Genomic DNA, 22,513 nt, shown 5'->3' with positions numbered 1-22,513 from the left:
GGCTGTGATATACTCCGTTTGGAGTGTCTCATAGCCTGTGACTGCTGCTGAGTCATGACGTAATGCTCAGCAAACTTATTCACAGAGCTGTCAAAGAGGCTGGCTGGAGACACTGGAGCATCCAACAGAGTGTTTTTTTCCTTATCACTCATTTCTGTGAGGGTCAGCCATACATGTTGATCCAGAAATGCCAGGATGCTCATGGACTTGCCGATGGCCTGTGCAGTGACATTTGTGATATCTAGACAAGTCTGTAGCAGTGCGAAGCTCTTTGAATGTCTCAGGATCAAAGCCATGCTTGTCCATTTGCCTGAGGAGCTTGGCTTGAAATACCAGGAGCACAGTCATTGCGTGGAGTGCTGATCCAGCTTGTCCTGTCAATGAGTAAGCTTTTGGAAGAATGTATGGGCGTGGGGCGAAATATATGGGGAGTTGCTCCGGGGGGATAGTCCCTGTAATAATTGCACTGTAAGTCGCTTTGGATAAAAGCGTCTGCATAAATGTAAATGTAATATATATTTATGTCACACAATATACAATATACAATTGCTTTGTAAGGATAGACAAACCCTGCCAAAGCACTGCGGGGAATCAGGATGCTGAGGCCCGTTCATTATGTATATCGACAGCGATGGTAGAGGGCTTCTAGACAAGAGATGATCACTGTCTTGAAGGAAGCATTTCTGAGGAAATGGTGTATGTGCACCTGTTTTTGAGCCTAAACATGCGGGGCTTAAACACCATAGCCAATATTACAATACTGCCGTTATTGTAGAGAGGTTTCAACTAGGTTTTATAAGAAGGTATTCCCCATACACGATGCTACGCAATGTTGAGTGTACTGAGTAAAAAGGGAACTTAAGGTACACCTAACCCCTTTTCCCCTCTCTGAAGAAGCTAGGCACCAAATTTTTTTTTTCTTCTCTTATGTCAGGGCTATTATTTAGATAAAATACCATTAGTGGTGTTATTTGATTATGACACATTATGAAATGAGTATTACTGTGTTATTATTCTGAAACAACATGCTCCAGACCTCAGGTTTTTGTCTGTTTACTGGAACTGAAGGTTGGTGGTTCGACACCAGTAAAAAATAAGTATATTTTAAATTGCTGGGTATTCATTTACATTTACATTTATTCATTTAGCAGACGGTTTTATCCAAAGCGACTTACAAAAGAGGAAAAACATCAGCGAATCATCTTCAGACAGTGGTACAAAAAGTGCCATATTACACTTTGGTGCTGGGGAATGATTGTGTTGAATGCTGAGCTGAAATAGTGCCATATTACAACGTTTTTTTTGTTTTTTTTTTTTGTGACCGGTTAAGTGCTTTTGAAAAAGATGAAGATAGAGAGTACTTCTCAAAGCTAAAAAATACTACAGTAATTTTATAATAAAGGTACATATTATTTATTTTTTGCTCGACAACAGAATAATAATAATAAGCTCTTTAGTTCCTACAGTAGACCTACGGGGAACTATATTTTAAAGGAACGAAAATCAAGCATCAGAAACAGCGATCTTATTTCCGTGTTACGCCGGAAGTGTATGGAATGACATTCTCGAGTAAGACAGGACAAACACGAGGCTGTCATGTCTGACACAATGCTGCGGTCTGTCTGAATTATTAAACTGTAATGTGTTGTGTTGTGTGATTCTTGTATGTAATAACGATGGCAGCGTGGACGTGTAGGTTTTTCAGGCTTAGTGATTCTTTACTAAGAGGAGCCCCAACAATCGTTTGCAGAGCTGGAGCAACACTAGAAAGGTATCTGACAACAGATGGTTTCACATTAACAACATAAAGTTGACTTAAAACATATTTAATCTCACCTATAGCAAATGTGTAAAATACTGTGTTTGTAAATGCGTATTATCTTGGTTTGCTTTTGCTGTTTATTAAGATATTTAACTAAATGAGTATTGTCAACTAAATAGCAATTATTTATGTCTATATATATATATGTGTGTGTGTGTGTGTGTGTGTGTGTGTGTGTGTGTGTGTGTGTGTTGCTGTTGTGTTGCTGTCTTATTTAACGTTTAGTATTACATACAGCCTTGAGTTTGAAGTGCACAGGTTTTTAGAGCTTCAGTAGCTCAAAAAAATCAAACGCACACTCTCACTGTTACATGTGCAATGCATTGTTTGTGGAAGACCATATTTTAGGTCTTGAACTGTATAGAAAAGGCAATGCAACATAATGTATTACATTCTTGAAATGTAAGCACTGTCAGCAGGAAACAAAGTTCAACCATCTATCCTGATACTGATTTCCATCATACCGCTGTCTCTTCTTTTTCAGCAGAGCCCCTGTCGTGCAGTGTGTAAGGACACATCAGACAGACACCTGGTGGGATGAGCACCTCACAGAAGACAATGCTTCTTTTCTAAAAAAGACTGTTGGGGAGGAATACAGACAACAGACTATAGACAAACTCAACCCCCTTAAGGATGAACCCTGGCCAAGACATGAATGGGTGGAAGGTGGGTCACACCAACTCTGGAGTCTGTTGGTGCAATTTGGTCTGCTGGGATGGCAGTTGTTGTGCCCAGTATTGTAATTTTTTACATATGTGCTCGATTGATCTTGCTGTTGTCGCAGTTGTGTGGATATTAAAACTGTAATGCTGAATTCACTGCATTTCCTTAGGGAGTCGGAGGGTTGGCCTTGTGGCCGTTAAACTCGGAATGATGCCTGTGTGGACCAAATCTGGAGAGAGACACGTAGTGACCATGCTTCAGGTACAACAGCCTGAGAGGCCCAAGTTGGTGTCAGTTTAGTATCTGTCATTCTAAAGAAGAACATTAGCATAAAGCACTTTTAACATAGTAATGACCAGGGTATAGAAACAAAGTGGTTAAAGGAATAGTTCTCCCCAAAATAAGTAAAACTAGTGGCATAGCCAGAAACAAATCTCTGGGAGTGCCATGTGAAAACAAGGGTGTGCAAGAAACTGAAGCACAATAAAGTTACATGTAATGTTAACAACCATTGCATTGGTGCCTTTTTAGCTCTAAATTATTTTTAAACCCTGTGTTACTATATAATGAGCTAGTTGTCGAATTGTCGAATAGTCATTTGATCTAATTTAATTCAATTAACATGAGATCACTTTAAACTCTAATGATAACGCATGAGAGCAGCACTGCAACTCACGCCTGACTGAGGAGAGGAAGCATTACACAGCTCACAGTCCAGATGCACTAAACATTCCAAAAAGTTTCAGGTGATGTAGATCGTAAAGTATTAGGGAATTATAATGCAAAAATACAAAGTAAATACAGAATGGCACTCGCTGTGGAATAAGTGGAGCAGGAGCTGCCAATCTGCTGAAGCAAAACTTACGTGTCGAACGTCTTTAAAGGAAATACCCTAGCGTTACATTTAATACAGTTATATTTAATGCGTTATAGCTTTATTCAAGTTCAAATAATACGGAAGCAGATCATGTAAATAACTACAAACTGACATTTCTCTGTGCGGTCAGCGCCTGTATGAGCCATATTCATTTTGTATTATTTTATGTAATTTTGTCCTGTGTCACTAGGGGGCTGTATGTGCTTTGTGGTTCAGCTGATCTCGGGTCAGCCCGGGTAGGCCATTTAACTAAGAGGAAACACAGACACAGGTGTTGCTAATTGGGAAGCAAACAGTTTTCGACTGTGCCTAGTAGTGTCTTGCCTTTGTGGTGATAACGGTTTGTTGTTTTTGTTACATGTATTATGAGTTAAGATATTGCCGCTGTATAATATATGGAGGAAAATAAACTTGCTAGATAATAGTAACCAAACTGAATTCTCCGTTTGATATGTGTGAGGCTGCACGGGCGCACGTCTAAACTTAATCCGCTGTATTAGTAACCAGTACTAGACTTCGTTTAGGACTTAGTCAGTACAGCGCCTCTTCTATGAGTTGCGCGAATGTCCCGATCTGAGGGGGAGAGATTGAAACTGCACCCAGCTGATGCACACTGTGTCGCGGGGACGCTTGTCCCTTGAGTGTGCACATTTGCTTCAGCTAGATTATAATGTATTGGCTTGTGACTTATTGAATCATAATATATGTCACTGTGCATTTCTTATTGTGAAGAAAATTGTCAATTAGCAGCTTTATTAATATGAGTGAGTTTGTTTTTTTGTGAGTTAAAGATAGATTGAAGTGGAGTTAAAGATAGATTGAAGTGAACAGAAAGGTGAGAGTGGGAAGTCTTCGCCCCATTATACACTGCAACAAAATATGTTTTTGTTTTGGCTTGTTTTCCAATATGTAAAACTCTTAAAACAACATACCTTTTAGTATTGAACTTTGGATGCATAGTTCAATACTACAGGACCACTCAGTATTTTCTTTGTGTTGCGCTGACACCTACAATAGCGGCGATTCAGCATCATGCAAGATCAAAAGTTACAAATGCCATTGTAGAAATATGCTATTTGTCATTAAGAATCCGAACACTGCATAACATAAATAATCTGAGATGGCTTCATCATCCTCATCACATGGATGCATTTTTACACCCTTATTATTATTATTATTATTATTAAGCATTAATAAAAGTGCAAGCTGGCATTTTTTGGGTAGCTCAGCAAGTATTTACGCTGACTACCAACCCTGGAGTCGTGAGTTCGAATCCAGGGTGTGCTGAGTGACTCCAGTCAGGTCTCCTAAGCAACCAATTGGCCCAGTTGCTAGGGAGTGTTGAGTCATGTGGGGTAACCTCCTCGTGGTCACAATTATTGGTTCACGCTCTCTGCAGGGCACGTGGAAATTTATGCGTGGATCACAGCGAGTAACTTGAGCCTCCACTTGCGGAGTATCCACGTTGTCATGCACAATGAGCCACATGATTAGATGCGCGGATTGGCGGTCTCAGAAGCGGAGGCAACGGACGCTTGTTCTTGTGCTCTCCTAAAGTCAACAACCATCTCTTTTGTTTTGTCGACATTCAGGGACGGGTTGTTGGCTCTACACCAGTTCGTCAGCAGCTGCACCTCTCTGTATGCTGACTCGTCGTTCTTGCTGATGAGACCCACCACGGTCGTGTCATCGGCGAACTTGACGATGTGGTTCGAGCTGTGCATTGCTGCACAGTCGTGAGTCAGCAGAGTGAACAGCAGTGGACTAAGCACACAGCCTTGGGGGGCTCCAGTGCTCAGTGTGGTGGTGGTGGAGATGCTGTTCCCGATCCGGACTGACTGAGGTCTCCCAGTCAGGAAGTCCAGGATCCAGTTGCAGAGGGAGGTGTCCAGGCCCAGCAGGTTCAGCTTTCCAATCAGGTGCTGGGGAATGATTGTGTTGAATGCTGAGCTGAAATCTATGAACAGCATTCGAACGTATGAGTCGTTATTGTCTAGGTGGGTGAGGGCCAGATGGAGGGTTGTGGCGATGGCATCGTCCGTTGAACGGTTTGAACGATACGCAAACTGCAGTGGGTCTAGTGAGGGGGGCAGCTGGGTCTTAATGTGCCTCATGACGAGCCTCTGGTGACTAAATGTCAAAAGTTGCACTTTTGGTGAACTATTCCTTTAAAGATCTGGGTCCGTATTCACAAAGATTTACGACTAGGAGTTTTTGCTTAAAACCTATTAAAAAAACTGCTAAGAGAAAGTTTTAGTAAGGAAATCTGAAGCGTAAGGTGGAGTTGATCTCGTTGCTAAGGATGACGTCACGTTTTATTAGCATGCTCTTTTAAATAGTCCTCAGTGTTTGGTAGACAGGGAACCGCTATTTGTCAGCTAACACAGACAACGATATATTTGTATATGTGTATATATACGATAGATAGATTGACCATTTTAAAAGGTATTGCCTATGTCATAATATTCTAATACATCTTTTTTTAATGTGTATTGACGATAGCAGCCATGCTTCGGGTCATTTGTGAGTCACTCTTAAGTCCTTAGGAGGACTTCTAAGCTGTTGTGGGTTTAAGAGCGACTTTTAGCATTAAAATGCTTCATGAATTACTCTTGGATTCAAATTTTACAAGTTCTAAAGTTAGGAGTGACACGCCCTAATTTTTAAGAGTTGCTCCTAAATTTCCATGTTAGGAGCTACTTTTAGCCTTAAGATTTTTTGTGAATATATGGGCCCTGAGCTGATGACACCAGAATCAATCTTTAGTAGGGAAGATCCATGATCTAGAGCAGTTTTTCCCAACCACTGAAAGATTGTCAGGTGTGCCATGGAAAATTATCAAATTCCACAAAATAAATAAATGCATGAAAAAAAAAAAAAAAAATCAGGGATCCAAACTCCTCACCTTTCTGAGAAATTTGCCATTTTGAAACCATAATCGGTCATTTTTGTTATTGTGAAATAACAACATTTCTCGTGTCAGCGCTGCAGAATACATTGAATTCTATGAAGTCACTTTACACCAAAGTGTTTTTCACACACATGTTTTTGCTTCACCAACAATATCTTTGAGAGTTCTAAGCAACAAGAAATATTTAAAAACTGTCCAAATTTGTGAAGAGACATTGAATGTCTCATAATTTATTTTAACTAAATATTACCTTATTGTATACGAATATCAGAGACCCCAGTTATTGAACTAATTTATATTCACCAAGAAAACGCTGAACTGATATTCTCAACAATAATGTAAGTAGGTCATTTATAAAGATCTATATACAGGCTACTGAAAGTCTACTGAATATTTGTTGAAACTGTATTTACTAGCTATATCAAGTCAGTCGATAAGCTGTTATTTTGCTACTGTTATACAGGCTATTGAAAGTCTACTGAATGTTTGTTAAAACTGTATTTACTAGCTATAGCAAGCCAGTTGATAAGTCACTTATAGTCAGTTAAATATCTACTTGGGACCATAAAAATAAAGTGTTACCAAGACATGAAAGATTATAATTGGTTGTGTGTTTTTAGCTTAAGCACATTGTGTTTGTCTATACTTGTGACTTTGATGAAGATCATGACTTATTAATGCAAAAAAAGAAGCTAATTCCAAAGGGTTAACATACTTTTTCTCGCCACTGTAAATGTGACATTAACACACCAAAAGCTCTCTCTCTTAGGTCCAGGATTGTCACGTGGTTAAACACCTATCCAAAGAAGAGTTTAATGGGCACACAGCAGCTCTCATTGTGGGAGGAAAAAACGTCTCTCCGTTTCATGTGAGTAACATTTTTCAATCAGTCTGCACTTGTCAACATCTCTGCCCTTCCTGAGATCCTTAACCTCTCTGAGGTTGAATTGGGTAATAGACTAGAGCTTTTGTGCTTCTCTGGAGAGGGAGGATAATAAGAACTGTAGAGCTCCTAGAAAGAAATTACTGAGCTCTCAGTAGATGTAGAGGTGACCTTTGTGTGCGGGTGCATTTTGAAAAATTAAAATGGGAGGCAATTCTGCTCCTCTTTTGAGCAACTTTCTCATTTCTCATTCTCATTCCATATTCACTCATCCTTTTTCATTGTCTCTCTCCTACCACTTTCGCACCTGTTAACCTGTATCAGAACTGGCCATGTTTTCACTGATTTGAGACGAACGACAACATAAATGACTACTACTATATAACAATCTTTATGAATTATGTTAGAGAACATCCAGTCATTTGATCTTTATGCAACAATCACAAGCTGCTTTTAATGCAACAGTAATATGAATATATTTATATAAATAATATAAATAAAATATATTTATGAATAATTTATATAACATATAAAATTAGAAAAGGAACTGTGCCATTAAAGGATGTGGGCATTTCCATTGGTTGATTTTAATGTGAGATCTTTTTATTATTATTATTATTACTATTGTCAGACTGATTTGTTGTTGTTTTTAAAACTTGTTAACAGAATGAGCACCGGCTCCAGCACCATGTGGATAAGGGTTTATCTTATTGCACAAAACTATCAAAGTAAGAAATAATAAAGGCTCCAATACAGAGCAGCATAAAACCACTTGTGTGCATCCTGAATGCTGAATGACAAGCTTAATGTAACCGGAGTGCTTCAGGGCGTTCCTCGCTGGCCATTCAAAAGCAGAACTGCAGGTTCACATCTAGTTCACAACATCAAGCAAGTAGCTACTCACAAAAACCGTACAGAGCATGTGGCGCAGCTGTAAATAACTATACAACTGAGATCTGGGAATCCCAAAATGATGACCTAAATTCTCAAAAGATCTCAACATTCCACTCTCATACAGGTCGCAGAGTAGTAGGGAGTGTAACCCCTCACAATCCTCTCTGACCAACAGAAAGGGGACTTATTGATACATAATTTGTGATTCAGCCATATGCTTGTACTTGATACTCATGCCAACAAGAGGCATAAGCACAAGGAACGAACAGATTCATCCACAACTGTCCGAAAGCAGTATTATTCCACAAAACAAACTCCAGCCGCTAGGCGGAACCAGCACAAAAATAAACAAAACAGGCATCCCGGTTCCTCGGATGGTATAGTGTCAAATTCACTCGGAGGCCGCATGAAAAAATACACCAGCGAGTCAATCCACTCACATGAGAAACACCAAATGGCTTACTCACGCCAATGTTTTTATGAAGGACAGTGCTTGTTTGGTATCCTTCCTATCTATTCTCAGTTTGGCCTAAAACATCAGTGCAAAAGTGATCTTCCATTGATGCAAGAGTTCTTACACTCCTTGAATCGATCGCATTTCTCTCTTCGCAAAATCCGGGAACAAGAAAATATCTTGATTCTTACAAGAAAGCTTTCCTTTGCTCCTTGCCTCACGCAACACAAGATCTTGATCAGATGATCTAAAAAATTTGGCCAGAATTGATCGGGGCCTGTCTCCCTCAGACGATCTGTGAGCTGGGACTCTGTGAGCTCGCTCGATTTCCAGCTTATGGGCTGTTATATCGAGCAGACTTGGGAAGAGCTCATCTAGGAATTTCACCATCTCTCTGCCTTCATGCTCAGGAATTCCAACAATCAATACATTATTCCTTCGGCTCCTATTTTCAAGATCTTCCAGCTTTTTCAAAATGCTTTCAATGTCTATTTTGGTCGCGAGTGGATTAGCGGATAACTTCCTTTCCGATAACTCCAGATAATCAATCCATTTCTCAACATCTGCCAATCTTGTAACCAACTCAAGAGAACTTTGTTTTCATCACCGTGATCGAACAACATATTACAGTGAGATCCTCCAAGTCAGCAACAACCTTCGTCAGCATCACAGACATGTTGGACAGTTGGCGTTGAATCTCTCCCGCCACGCCATCCAAATCGAGTCCCTGGTCAGCGTTTTCAGCTTGAGCAAGTAAGTGTCTTTTAATGTCTCCAGAGCCTGAGGATTTTGACTTCTTTGCCATGTTTACCTCGCAGAATTTTTTTTTGTAACTAGGTATATCGAATCTTATCTGATTATAACATGAAAATAATAAAAAAAAACTAGCAAAGTGCTAGTTGCTCACACGTTTGCTCCTCGCATGGCTCAGTTTTTCTTCCTCTTAATACTTAAGAGTGGATGTCCTGTAAGTGATACAATTTGGTGCTACCCTCTATATTCTGGTGGTGTATAACGAAGCAATTGTACTGCACATGTGTCGAAAGCGTCCATTCCTGCTCATCCACGTGATGTATACTTTCAAAACTGTGCGCACAACTCAAAAGTGAAGTATACCTGGGCCTTAACTCTCATTTCTCTCTAAGTGAAATTTGTTCCTAGAAAAGAAAAGAGTAGCAGTAATGGACAGATGAGAGAATAATTCATGGAGACATTTTTTTTTAATGGCTGCCATATACTGTTCTATGGAGTTTTCAAAAAGTCATTGTGAGTCATTTTTTAAGATTTGGAAAGGGCGGTGTTTGTTTCTCTCTGTACTTCATAGCTGCCACAAAGTGAGGCTTGAACTGTGATTGTCAATTTTCCTGACCTCCACGATGAGCCTTCAGTCAATCAACTCCCAAAACACAGCAGAGCCGTTTACTTTATGTATTCTCTTTCTCCCTGTTCATTCTGTTCCCCTCAATATCCTTTTTTAACAGTTTTTTTAAGAACTAGGATAATATAAGTTGGTAGACCACTTGTGAAGTAACTGAAAGTCAATTTATCTCTCTTTTAGAGGTCAGAGGGATATTTAGAGATATTCCAGAATGCAGGAATTCCTCCTAAACAGAAAATTACCACATTTTGTGTGTCAGACAATTCTATCATCAAACCAGGTAACTTGTAAAACTCTTTCTATACCAGATAAAGAAGTTTCTGCATCGTACCCATAATTACACATTTGCACACCAGTCATGCTCACATTTTCATGTCTTTGTCTTGTTTTTTGTGTTGTATGTGTTTTCAGGCACACCTCTCTATGCAGCTCACTTCCGTCCAGGCCAGTATGTGGACATCACAGCCAAAACGTGAGTCTTCTATACATAAGCAGTGTTAATACATCCTATTCTTATGTTTTGTAATTGTATGCAGCCACAGAGTTAAACTGAACATTGTTCTTTCCACTCAATAGTAGATTTTTTTAAGTTGACAGCAAGTTTTGTTGCGGACTTACTGTTTTCATGCTCTGACAGAGAGGGATTGTCAGGGAAATTTATTTTTCAAGTGCTTAAAAGCATGACTGACTGATATTTTTGTCAGCAAAAATGTGCGTCTTACTTTCCCTCCTTACTGCTAATCCATCTAATTTCAAGAGCCTCATCTCCTAATCAGAAAATAAGTGTGTGAATCTCAGCGAGAGGATGGAAGGGCTGGCTGAGATCCACATCAGTTCTTTCTGCAGTAAATTAGCCTGAGATTTATTTTCTACGCAGATTTACACTTGATTATATTCGAGAAAAAGGCCTTTGAAAACCAATGAGAGATTAAGATGTTTCATCAGCTAGGTCATTGATAATAATGTTATATTAATAATGAAACTGAATATACTTCCAGTAATGTTCTTAGGATACAAATTTTTTTGTCATTTCTGCTTTTCCTCAATGAATAATAGAAAATAAACTGAATTCTAAAACATTTCACATTTCATTAAAAGAGCTTTGTTTCAAAGAGCTATAAATTATAGTGTCTCAGCCTTTTCAGCCCTATTGCACACTTGAGACATTCCCTGTTTGCAGCATCATCCACAGATCTCCAATGCTGTAACATAACATATAAAGACAAAATGTTGTTTTGCTTGCATCTTAACAAAATATAATTTTTTTTTATTATGTAGCATTGGAAAAGGTTTTCAGGGTGTAATGAAGCGCTGGGGATTCAAAGGTCAGCCTGCTTCTCATGGCCAAACTAAGACGCACAGGAGGCCTGGATCTCTGGGACCAGGAGGGGTAAGTTTGTTTGTGTATGTAGATGTGCAGTAAATGCAATGTATGGAAGTCACTTCATCCAAGTGGGCTCTGCAGTGTCAGTTCTGCTGTAGCAAACATTCGTTTTATATGTGGTAATTTTGCATTTAAGAAATTGGTTAAATACAAATGAATCCTTTAGCCACAGAAAATAATATTTTGACAGAAATCCACTTACAATGGAAGTCTATTTGGACTTGTACATGTCATGCCACAGATGCTGTCGATAAGTGATTTATTTGTATTTAAGTCAAAAGATTCCTTTAATGTGTAGCTGAGCTTTTACAAAAAAGGATGCTGCAATTCAATGCTGACACAAAGGTGCTATTCAAGGTGAATGTCTTCCCGGGAAAACAAAGTGTATTCTGCTGTGCAGTGTCTCAGACTGGATTTTTTCTGAGTTTGTGGAAACTTTCCACTCTGACTACTTTCATGTCAGTATTTTTGGGCAGCCATCTAAGTAACTGTCCAGTTCGGTCTCTCAAGAGAGCTTTGCTGTAAGAGTTTAGTTTGACCTTTTAAGTGACCTTTGAATGTTTAATGGCTTTATCTCTTCACTTCCAGGACCCAGCTAAAGTTTTCAAAGGAAAGAAAATGCCAGGCAGGATGGGAAATGTTTATGACACTGCTCATGGCTTAAAGGTACACCAATGGAATGCACGCACATTTAAAACTGCAAACTGAATTGTAAATCAATTTAGGTGAGGTGTGTAATTTTTCTAATGTTAAAATACAATGTAATTAAAGCCTTTTTTTGGTTGACTTCCCAAAGAATGTAAATGCTGTTTCTTTGTGTCACTTTCAAAACATTGCTGCTTGTTTGAATGGTCTGACATGTCAACTTCCTGCTCAAAGTATTAAGCTTTTGAGCAAGGAATTTACTGGTTTTTCCTACCAATGGTAGACAGGGAATCCTTTAGAGGGGGGTTTTTATTTTGCAATTCTGTTTGGTGGTGCAATGGGATTTTCCAATGCATCATGATCTTCATTTGAACGATATCTCTGTTCTTCTACCCCAAGATCTGTCTTTTACAAAAAAAACATTCATGGACATGTTACACTTTAAATACCCATATGGTATATCAAGATTTACATTTATATTTATGCATTTGGCAGATGCTTTTATCCAAAGCGACATACAGTGCACTTATTACAGGGACAATCCCCCCGGAGCAACCTGAAGTGCCTTGCTCAAGGACGCAATGGTGGTGGCTGTGGAGATCGAACCAGTGACCTTCTGATTAACAGTTATGTGCTTTAGCCCACTACGCCACCACCACTCCATAAGATGCAAACAGTACACAGTGAACAGAATTTCAAAGCGCAGCTGTGCACTTTAAAAACTTAAAGATAGTGTAACCTCAGCAAACCTAGGCTTTTTATGAAGTGACCTGGTGTCACAGTGTAATGATGATGCATGAGAGAAAATAGCGTGTGTGCATTTGTAGGTTCACTCAGTTGTTCCCTATGGCAGGTATGGAGAGTAAACACCAAATATAACGTTCTTTATGTCAACGGTTCTGTACCAGGCCACCGCAACTGTATGGTTAAGGTAAAACCCCTCTCACACACACACTTTCAGAAATATGCAAGAATGTCTACTACACTCGTCCGTAGGAGTTACTTTTTAAAGGTGAAGACAAAGTTCATAGTGAGTGTCTTATTTTTGCTTTTGCTGTCTTCAGTTTTAGCAGAGTTCTGCTAAAGTAAGAGTGTTATACTGTACTGTCCACGCCAGTACAAGCACTGACCTTGGTAGACTTGTTTGCACTCGTGCTGAGGGATTCATCTATATCAATACAGAGAGGTTTTGTGTGTACAAAGTGCATTAATAAGCATCAGTGAATCGATCAAATATTATCAGCATTGTGTTTGCATGCACTTTTTATTTTCAAAAGTATAGAATGATGACATAATAGTACCTTGTCAAATTTTGAGGAACATACCTATGATCTAGACAAACAGGAGTAGATGCTGAATCAGTTTTAAGCAATGTTAATCTCCAATTGCCTAAATGTTGTGGTTATGTTTGCCTGATCAGGTCAGAGACACAATTCTACCAAATCGGTTGAAGAACAACAAGAACCCACCCTTCCCCACGTTCTTTACTGATGGAGATGAGGAGCTCCCTGAAGACCTCTACGATGAAGATATGTTCCAGTTTGGAGAGCCCATCCCTGAATGAGGTCATGACCGTGGAACACTCTGCTAATACTGTTTGAAAAGATGTGTCTTTTGTCTAGTGAGTTCCGTGTTGCTGGGCTGCTGTGAAGATGAAAGTTGGTGCACTAATTTTGACAAAAACAAAAATACAAACAGTTTCATGTTATAAGAAGTAAATTCTTAACTCTTATAAAAATGTGTGTACTTAAACAAATAAACTTGTTTGATATAATATTTCTGTCTTTATTGCAATTATATTTTTTAATGATTTATACATACATTTACACACTTTGTCATGTGTTATGGCTAGGTTATCCCCTGGGAGTCCATGAAGAAAGGTTAGTAATGTAATACCATGTTCATAATGAAAATCTAGCCTTTTTATGTTAGGAGTCCTTTGGTCAGCTAAAATAAAAAAGAAATAAAACTTTTATGGCATGTAAGTAGAGCACATAGAAATGCAAGGTATTCAATTTATTCAAAACATAGGCGTATCAGAAATCGAATCTCTCTCTTTCCTTGCGTTTGTCCCGGGCTGGTGCAGGGTCCGCTTCGTGATAGTCTGTGTATATGTATGTATGTGTGTGTGTGTGTGTGTATATATATATATAATTTGATTTGGCACAAGTTTTACGCCGAATGCCTTTCCTGATGCAACCCCCAGTGGAACATACGGGGCAATTTTAGAGTCTCCAATTCACTTAACCTGCATGTTTTTGGACTTGTGGGGGAAACCCATGCAAACACGGGGAGAACATGCAAACTCCATCAGAAATCTAATCTACTGTCTCTTATATTGATTATACCACATTTGTTGGAAGCCCACTTGTAATCTTATCACCAAATTGTGATTTATAATGTTGTGTCAGTCAAGTAAAGTGTTTGTGTGGGTGTTTATTTTTTGTGTGAAAGTGTTGTCAGCATTTCCTGACTAATCCAAAAGTGTTGGCATGATTGAAGTCTGAAGAGGAAGTTGCGAATACATCAGGCTAACAGCAAAACTCCGTAAGGATGCCCGGATGGGACTCACTGTGCTGCTGACCTCTGCATCAGAGAAGAGAGTTGAGAGAAGTGGAAGGATGTATAGATGCTGACAATGGTTGACATTTCTCCCTCTCTCACTAAGTGTGGGGAATAAATCAAGGCATTAATGTTGCATGAGTTAAAGCTCACTGGCAGATGAAGGGAGTGAGTGTGTGAAAGGGGTGGCTGCAGTAGTCTCTAATGCCCTCATACTCTGTTTCTTATACACAGACTTGCTACAATATAGAAAGGTCACATACACACTTGAGTCCTTAACTGTCTGCCCCATCCCTCCTATTTCACTTCTAAAGAATAACCAGCATGGTCAAATCTACAGCTATTGGGCATTTATTGGAATTACAGCAGCAAAACAAGACATAACTGAAACTAACAAAAGACTGCAACAAAAAAAACTGATGGCAAAAATATGGCTACCAATAAAAATGCAGCAAAAGCCTGTTAATTGGTTAACTGTAAGTCACTTTTCTGTGTGCAGTGAAAATGTATATAATATGTTTAAAGGAATACAGAAAATTTAGCATGAAAATATGATAAATGTATATTAATTTTTGGGCAGTAAAAATTATCTTATGTATTGTATAAATCTACATTATGTGTGGATCAATGTAAAAAAAAAACTCAACCCTAATATAAATTTTAATCAAACATATGGTAATTCATGTTTTTTAATCACCTTAACAGGGCCTTTCAGACCTCTCATCATGATCTATCACTTTTCATTTGATTTTTTTATTGAAATAGTAATGTTTCTTCTTATTTTGGTATTACTTTTTTGTTATTATGTTTGCTTGACAAAGTCAACAAACTATTATTCTACAGACTGGGTTTAGGATTTTTCCCAAAATAGAAATCAGTTGTAACTCCTAGTGCTTTTAAGCTACATCCACCAAACACAACACAGACCTTCACACTGTTCCTGATTTCACACAGTGAATGCTCAGAAAGTCCAATAGACTTGATTGATGGAAGCCAAGACTATTCAAACTGTGAGAAAATTACATATAAAGAAACCCACACAATGCTTTAAATCTCCTTTACGTTGTTCTCTTTCTCTCTGTGTCTCTCTTTTCTGCCTGTTCTGTTTTGTTATTGTGTGGATAACACTTTTGACGGTGGCTATCAGGCACATTTTTGTTGTTCAAATATGGTGGTATAGTAATATTATCCTTTAATGATATGTTTATGAACTGTAAAAATATACATCCCCAAAATGCCTGAAACGTCATAGTATTTTAATGGAAACATCTGGACACCACTGTGACAAGGTTTGTTTTTTTTGTTTTTTACTATATATATATATATATATATATATATATATATATATAGTATATATATATATATATATTTATTTTTTATTATTTATTTTTTTTCTCAGTAAAGCCTATCCAGCTGGTTTAGTCATTAGACTTGCCGTCTGGGGTACCAGTTATGCTTTTATTTTCGGTTAACAAGCTACACAAGCCTCATACATTATAACAGACCTGTCACATATTGTGTTCATGTATTATTCAGTTAGAAACCCTTCCTCTCCATTCTGTCTCCACTACTGTTTCAAGACACCACCATTACGATGTGCACTTTACATGAAGATTTACAACAAAGTCTTATTTGATTTTTATTTTACTTTTGAGTTACTTCCCTTTTGCTCTTAATTTACAACTGCCAGCTTGGATTTCTTACATAAATGTTGGCCATTCAGTTTTGTATATATTTTAAACATTACATGCTTTATGAAATGTAACACATAATAATGCTTGTTTCTTTATAGGGACTACTGTACTCTATGTAGACAATAGCATACTAAAGGTCTTATGCCCTTATACATTCTCAGATACCAGATGTGTCAGATTCCTTGAGTGAATTCCCTGATATTCAGCATTGCACTTAAAAAACAAGCACTCACTTGTACTTAATTCACTCACACACACAACTGAATATATTGTTTAAACCAGCAGCACTATGAGGTCTTAATAGTGTAGTTCTACCCTCCAATGGTGGCACATCTGCACCCTCACAGAGTGCGCACAAGTTTGTTTGCCATGGACCCTAGTGAGAGTGTAATGCCAAACGCCTTGCCAATCTCCTAATCTAATCCTCGGAACACACACATCCTGTCCCTCCACATTTCTGCCTCAAATCCCTCTTGATCACTCCACCGAACCTCACAGCAGTCACACCCCCTCCTGGAACCACACCTGCTCAACACAGCACCATACCCCTGCATTCACACACACACACACACACACACACATCTTTGCTGGAGGGGGACTTAACGAGATATAAAAGCCAAGGGCTGCAGCTGGCAGAGTTGTGTGCATGTGTGTGTTGTGTATGTGGTGTGTATGGAGCCCAGTCCACACCACCCAATGATCAAGAGTCTCTGCCAATTCTCCAAAGTGCTGGTGACCAATCAGGACATAAAGAGTGAAAGAAATAATTTAATTGGTTTTATAATAGCTCATTAATATTTATTAATACTTATACATATGTAGTGGTTCATATTTTTTACTCATTAATTAAATATGTTATAATTCCTTCTCTAATTTGAATATAGGTTGTGTAAGAATCATTATCACTACTCCTCATAACCCCTAAAAACACTTAATAGGCCCTAGCAACCGATTGGGACCACAACCGTTGGTGGCGAGTTTTGGATGAGCAACTACCATTCATTTGAAAATATAATGTTTTGCTACAGTATGTTTACACCTCTCATCCAAGATACAACAGCGTTTTTCTCCCCCGAAAATGGAGCGTTTCTAAAACAGTCTCGATTACAGCATACTTTGTAAAACAATGAGGTTAGTCAACTGAAAACTGAGTTCTCAAACAACAACGGGTTCAAGTGGATGATGTTTTCTTTTGAAAAGCATTGATTTTGCTACATTACTGCATATTTTGGAAAATTACAGTGTTCGGAAACTGAAAACAGAGTTGTAAAACAAAAATAGATTTTGAAAATGCATTGATTTTGCTACATTTGGCCTATCATCCAAACTGGAACGGCGTTTTATTCCACCGAAAAATGAAGCATTTTGAAAACGGTCTCCATTACGCATACTTTGGAAAACAATGATGTTTGGAAACTTAAAACAGAGTTCTCAAATGAAAATAGATTGACTGTAAACCCAAATGCTCAAAATAATTAATTGTTTTGTGTAGGGAAAATAAATCTATTCAAATTCAGTTCAAATAAATGACTTTCTCTTTCTTTTGAGTTCAGGAAACTTACACATTTTAAGTAATCTGAATTGTTTAATGTTTCAAGTGTAATGAACTTGTCTCTTTAAATTTACAGAAACTTAAATTTAACTGAAACTTGGAAGGGTCAGTCCAAGAGTTTAATTATAAGTAAAGTATCATTCAAATGCATGAGTTAACTTACTCAGTATTTCAAGTTTTGAACAAAATCTAGATGTGACAGTTCTGCTTACTTAAACTTGTAATTTATTAATAAAAAAAAAACTGATGAAACTGATTACCTAATTAATTTTTTTTAGTTCTGCTAGCATATTCAAGTTTACAGGTTTATGTGGACTTTTTCCATGTTTCTGCATCTTTGCGTTTTACATTTTGAAAACTGTCTCCATTACCACAGCTTTTGGAAAACAGTGACATTAGGAAATTGAAAACATAGTTTTCAAATGAAAATAGATTCATGTGGATGTCATTTTCGTTTTGAAACTAACAGATTTTGTTACGTTTATGCCTCTTATCCACACTGGAACTGCATTTTAATCCACCAATAAACGTATCGTTACAAAAATGGACTCTACTACAGACTTTGGAAAATAATGACGTTAGGAAACCTAAAACAGTGTTCTCAAGTGAATATAGATTAATGTGGGTGTTGTTTTTGTTTGAAATGCATTGATTTGGATATGTTTATGCCTCTCGTCATCGATTTTGCTACATTTACACCACTCATCCACACTGGAATGGTGTTTTACTCCACCGAAAGTGTGTGGATGTGGCCTTAATATATTCCACTAGAGATCACCAACACATATTTTGTTCCCAACTTTTTCATTCTTTCCTTCTACTCTTCTGTTTAAAATCCTTTCTTTTATCTCCTCTGATGTCTGTTCATTGTGTGAGGATAGTGACCTTTGAAAGGAGCTTTTCTGGATCTGACCTTGTGAGTGACTGCTTCTTCAGAAGTGTCCTGGCACCCTGCTGTAATACACACACACACACACACACACACACACACACACACACACACACACACACACACACACACACACACACACACACACACAAACACAGGTACACATTAACTGAGATTTGAGATCATTATGTACTCACACAAACACAGAGATTCTGATGGGTTGTATTTTTGTAAAACCCATAATTCTCCTTATTCCCACCTGAGATTATAACATTTGTATAGCAAACCCTGCTCTTAAAATTCATATTTAATTGTGTGTGTGTGTGTGTGTGTGTGTGTGTGTGTGTGTGTGTGTGTGTGTGTGTGTGTGTGTGTGTGTGTGTAATTTTGAGGGCCATAAATTGGAAAATATCATTACAATGTAGTGAAACCAGTCACAAACTGATTTGTGAGGACATTCAAAGTAGTTCTCACTAATTGATTGGCTTATAAATTGCTAAATCAATTTTTTCTTTAAATCTAAAAATGTTGACAGGTGTGGAAGGAAGGATGGGGGTCCAATCTAGAATGCTAAACCCCCCCGAGCCCCACCCCCACCCCCCTCAGAAGTCCTGTGGTTGCATTCTCTGTGTTACCCAGGATGTGCTTTTCTATGTATAGGCACATTAGCATCTATTAATATTAAAGAATGTGTTCTCCCCGACAAACATTACAATGTACTATTGCATTCATCCAATCATTACAAGCATAGAATGCCACGCCAACATATCAGTGAGAATTTTTTTTAAATTTTTAATTACATTTTTTAATTTATATTTTCATCTTTCCCTCCATTGATATCAACATGACAACACTCATGACATCTGTCTTTCCACTATCCTCTTTTGTAGTGTCAAAGACACATACACATGCTCACACACTTCTGTTAAACTAACTTTGTTTCCTTTTTAACCCATTGAAATCTCTTATCTCTCTCTCTCTCTTTTTTTTTTTTTTTTTTTTTTACAACTTATAATCTATTCAAGCCACTCTAATTCTGCAAACTCTGATCCAGTTCAGTAAACTCTAATTAAAGTCTCCAAGTCTTGAGTCCATGAGAGACCAGGTGTCACCATGGTTACAGGGGAGAGACTGCTGTCTGTCAGTCATTGGTTAGTCAGAGGCAGGACCCAGCTGGGCTTATGAGTGATGAGATATGAAATATTAAAATCTTATTAATTATTGTCAAATAATTTCTACTCATTAAAATAGAAACATATTTTGGACAGCCACAACACAGAATGCACTAAGCATCTGAATATTTTACACCATGTTTCCCCTGATATTTCCATTTGAGAACAGATAGTTTTGCTCATGTCATTTGTATTAGCACTTACAGCCCTGTTTTTAGGAAGATTGCATGAAAAGTAGTGTGTACTTATTCATGTTAAAATATAAATCCTAGTCTATTATACAGAGACAACTATATAAAAAGCCATTTGTCAGCATATTTTCCCAAAAGGTGTAAAACTGTGGGGCAATGTAAAAGGCACGCATTCTGTGAAATGCATGCTATGCAAACCTTTAGTCATTGTTGTGTATGCATGTGTAATTAGTTCTTATGTACAATTATTATGTAAATTTGTTTGGAGAGGCTTTTGGACGCTTGGAGACATTTTTGGACACTATGATAATTTTATTTTTGTAATGCTATTACTTTTGATTGCTTTGTCATATCAACACACACACACACAAAATTCAGCTACAGTTGACATGATTGGGAACAAAAAAAAAAAATTTTAATAAAGAAGTTTTTCAGAGCCACCTTATTTACATCCAGAAATATATAATGTCAAATCAGAAAAATAAGTCAATTTTTGTTATTTATTTTTCAGCAGTTTCTTAGGCTGAGAGTATTTTCTTTACAACATTTTGAAAAGTTTTCTTTACAATGATACCAAACGTGCTTAATTTTTAGTTGAGTTATAAGTTTTTCATTTTGGGTATGTCACTAAAACAGGAAGTCTCTGTGTGTCCCAACCAGCCCGACACAGCAACATTGGCTCAACCAATAACGTGAGATTGTGGCAGGACGATCTGTTTGACATGACCAGTGAAAGACAGGGAGAGTGTTCAGGAAGCCTTTTTGAAAACGATCATTGTTTTTGCAACTCTGTATGGTGACTCCAAAATGACAGTCAGTGCTTTCCAAATCTCAAAATTCTCCTTTGATCAAGTTAAAAAGTGCTGTTTTATGGTTCCCAAATGAAATACAACCCACAGTGCTTGGTGATGCTAACAAAACTAGACTATTTTGTAGCCCATTTCATCATAAATGAATGCAAAGGAGTGCTAATGGACTAATTGTGTATCATAAATAGGGGATGCATATTGGTCATCATTTTTTTAGAGATAGTTAGCAATCTGTGCAACTCATGTGAAAGCATCTTCTCACACTTGAATGCATCCTCTTATCTCTCTCAACTCTCCTGGTCTCATAGCACAAGTCACTTCCTCTTTGATTAAGAGTTTATTATGCTCCCATAATTCCTGGGTAAATGTCATGGCCACCCCATGCAGGCGGATTAGCAGCCCACCATGCAGAAGTGGGAGGAAAGTAGGCCTCACATTCAGAAAAGACTGTGGGATGTTGAGCAATCAATACAGAGTGGCACTGTTCTAGACACCTCTGGAGACATGAGGACTTGATAGAGAGATAAAGAGAGAGGGACAGGTCATTCTTCAAACTTGAAGCAGTATTCATTTCAAAAGATCACCAAGCATCGGCAAAGTTGCCCCATGCTCATATCCCTCAGATTTAAGATTAAATTCAAGTAGCTATATAATACATCTGTCACACAAACCAAAATATATTCATACTCACAAACATATTCTTAAACATACACACAGTTGACATTTTTCTGCTCTGAAAATAAGTCTTTTAGCAGCTTGCAGGAACAGGACAAAAGATCTGAGCAAAAAGGCCCAATACCAGCCACGTGTAAGACATATAATGTGTGCGTAAGTAGTTCTGACCTCCCTTGAACTTACATATTTATCCTCCAATGTATGTGTCTTGATCTGTGGAGCTTGTCATATTGTTTTAATCACCATCATTATCTAGCTAGAGAGCGAAAATGTGCAAGAGAAACACCCACAGTGACATGTTAGTGACCTTTACTGTGAAAATAAGTTCTATTGTTCTGAATGGTTGTGAATCCAGCAAATTGTCAATAAGCAACTTAACACTGTGACAGTTGACAGGTCAAACTCAGCCCTTCTGACATTTTTAAAAAACCCCTACAGGCAAAATTAGGGGCAGTGACAATATCCTAAATGAACCAACCATTGTAGAGATGAGCCTTTGACAACAGCCCTAAATGATGAAAAACAGCTCACACATCAACAAATATAAAATCATAATAAATGATTCCTCCATTCTAGTGTTCGTTTTATGCTGACTTAATGTCAGAAAACACACGCACACACACGTTTTTTTTTTTTGTCATTGTGACAATTTTCTGCAATTCATGAAGTTTTATTTCGACTCGAGTACAATACAAAGGGAGTCAATCAGCCATGCTAATGAAACCTAACACACTGCTGCCCCCTAGTGGATACAAATACAAACGCAGCGCACAAATAAGTAAACACAGGGTACAACAATCCTAATAAACACAATAATACATTAATAAACATGTAAATATATATATATATATATATATATATATATATATATATATATATATATATATATATATATATATATATATATATATATCGAAATGAAGGGCTGAAGAATTCGTCCGTTCTTCGAGCCATAATGTTAAAAAGCTCATGTAAATTTGTGATTACGTATTTCCGGTGACGTTTTATTTTGAAGAGTCAAAGGTGGGAGCGTCAGGCGGATCGGGCATGAAGTGAGT

General features: G+C 37.8%; 1 protein-coding gene across 2 annotated transcripts; it reads left to right on the top strand.

Moving 5' to 3' along the window:
* The first annotated feature begins 1,548 nt into the window (after positions 1-1,548).
* On the top strand, positions 1,549-13,667 carry mrpl3 (mitochondrial ribosomal protein L3). 2 transcript variants are annotated; one of them, XM_052092285.1, is made up of 10 exons: positions 1,549-1,771; positions 2,310-2,488; positions 2,655-2,746; positions 7,043-7,141; positions 10,063-10,162; positions 10,294-10,354; positions 11,161-11,272; positions 11,855-11,932; positions 12,765-12,842; positions 13,332-13,667. In XM_052092285.1, exons 1-10 carry the CDS (start codon positions 1,677-1,679, stop codon positions 13,473-13,475), a joined length of 1,038 nt encoding a protein of 345 aa, XP_051948245.1. In that variant the 5' UTR covers positions 1,549-1,676; the 3' UTR covers positions 13,476-13,667. The 2 variants fall into 2 exon arrangements, with proteins under 2 accessions (XP_051948245.1, XP_051948244.1); XM_052092284.1 differs by having other exon boundaries at positions 2,307-2,488.
* The last annotated feature ends 8,846 nt before the right edge of the window (positions 13,668-22,513 follow it).

Source organism: Xyrauchen texanus, chromosome 26, assembly GCF_025860055.1.
Source record: "Xyrauchen texanus isolate HMW12.3.18 chromosome 26, RBS_HiC_50CHRs, whole genome shotgun sequence".
Lineage (NCBI taxonomy): Eukaryota > Metazoa > Chordata > Actinopteri > Cypriniformes > Catostomidae > Xyrauchen > Xyrauchen texanus.
The sequence above is the reverse complement of the archived record's forward strand: the minus strand, read 5'-3'. Positions and strand labels throughout refer to the sequence as shown.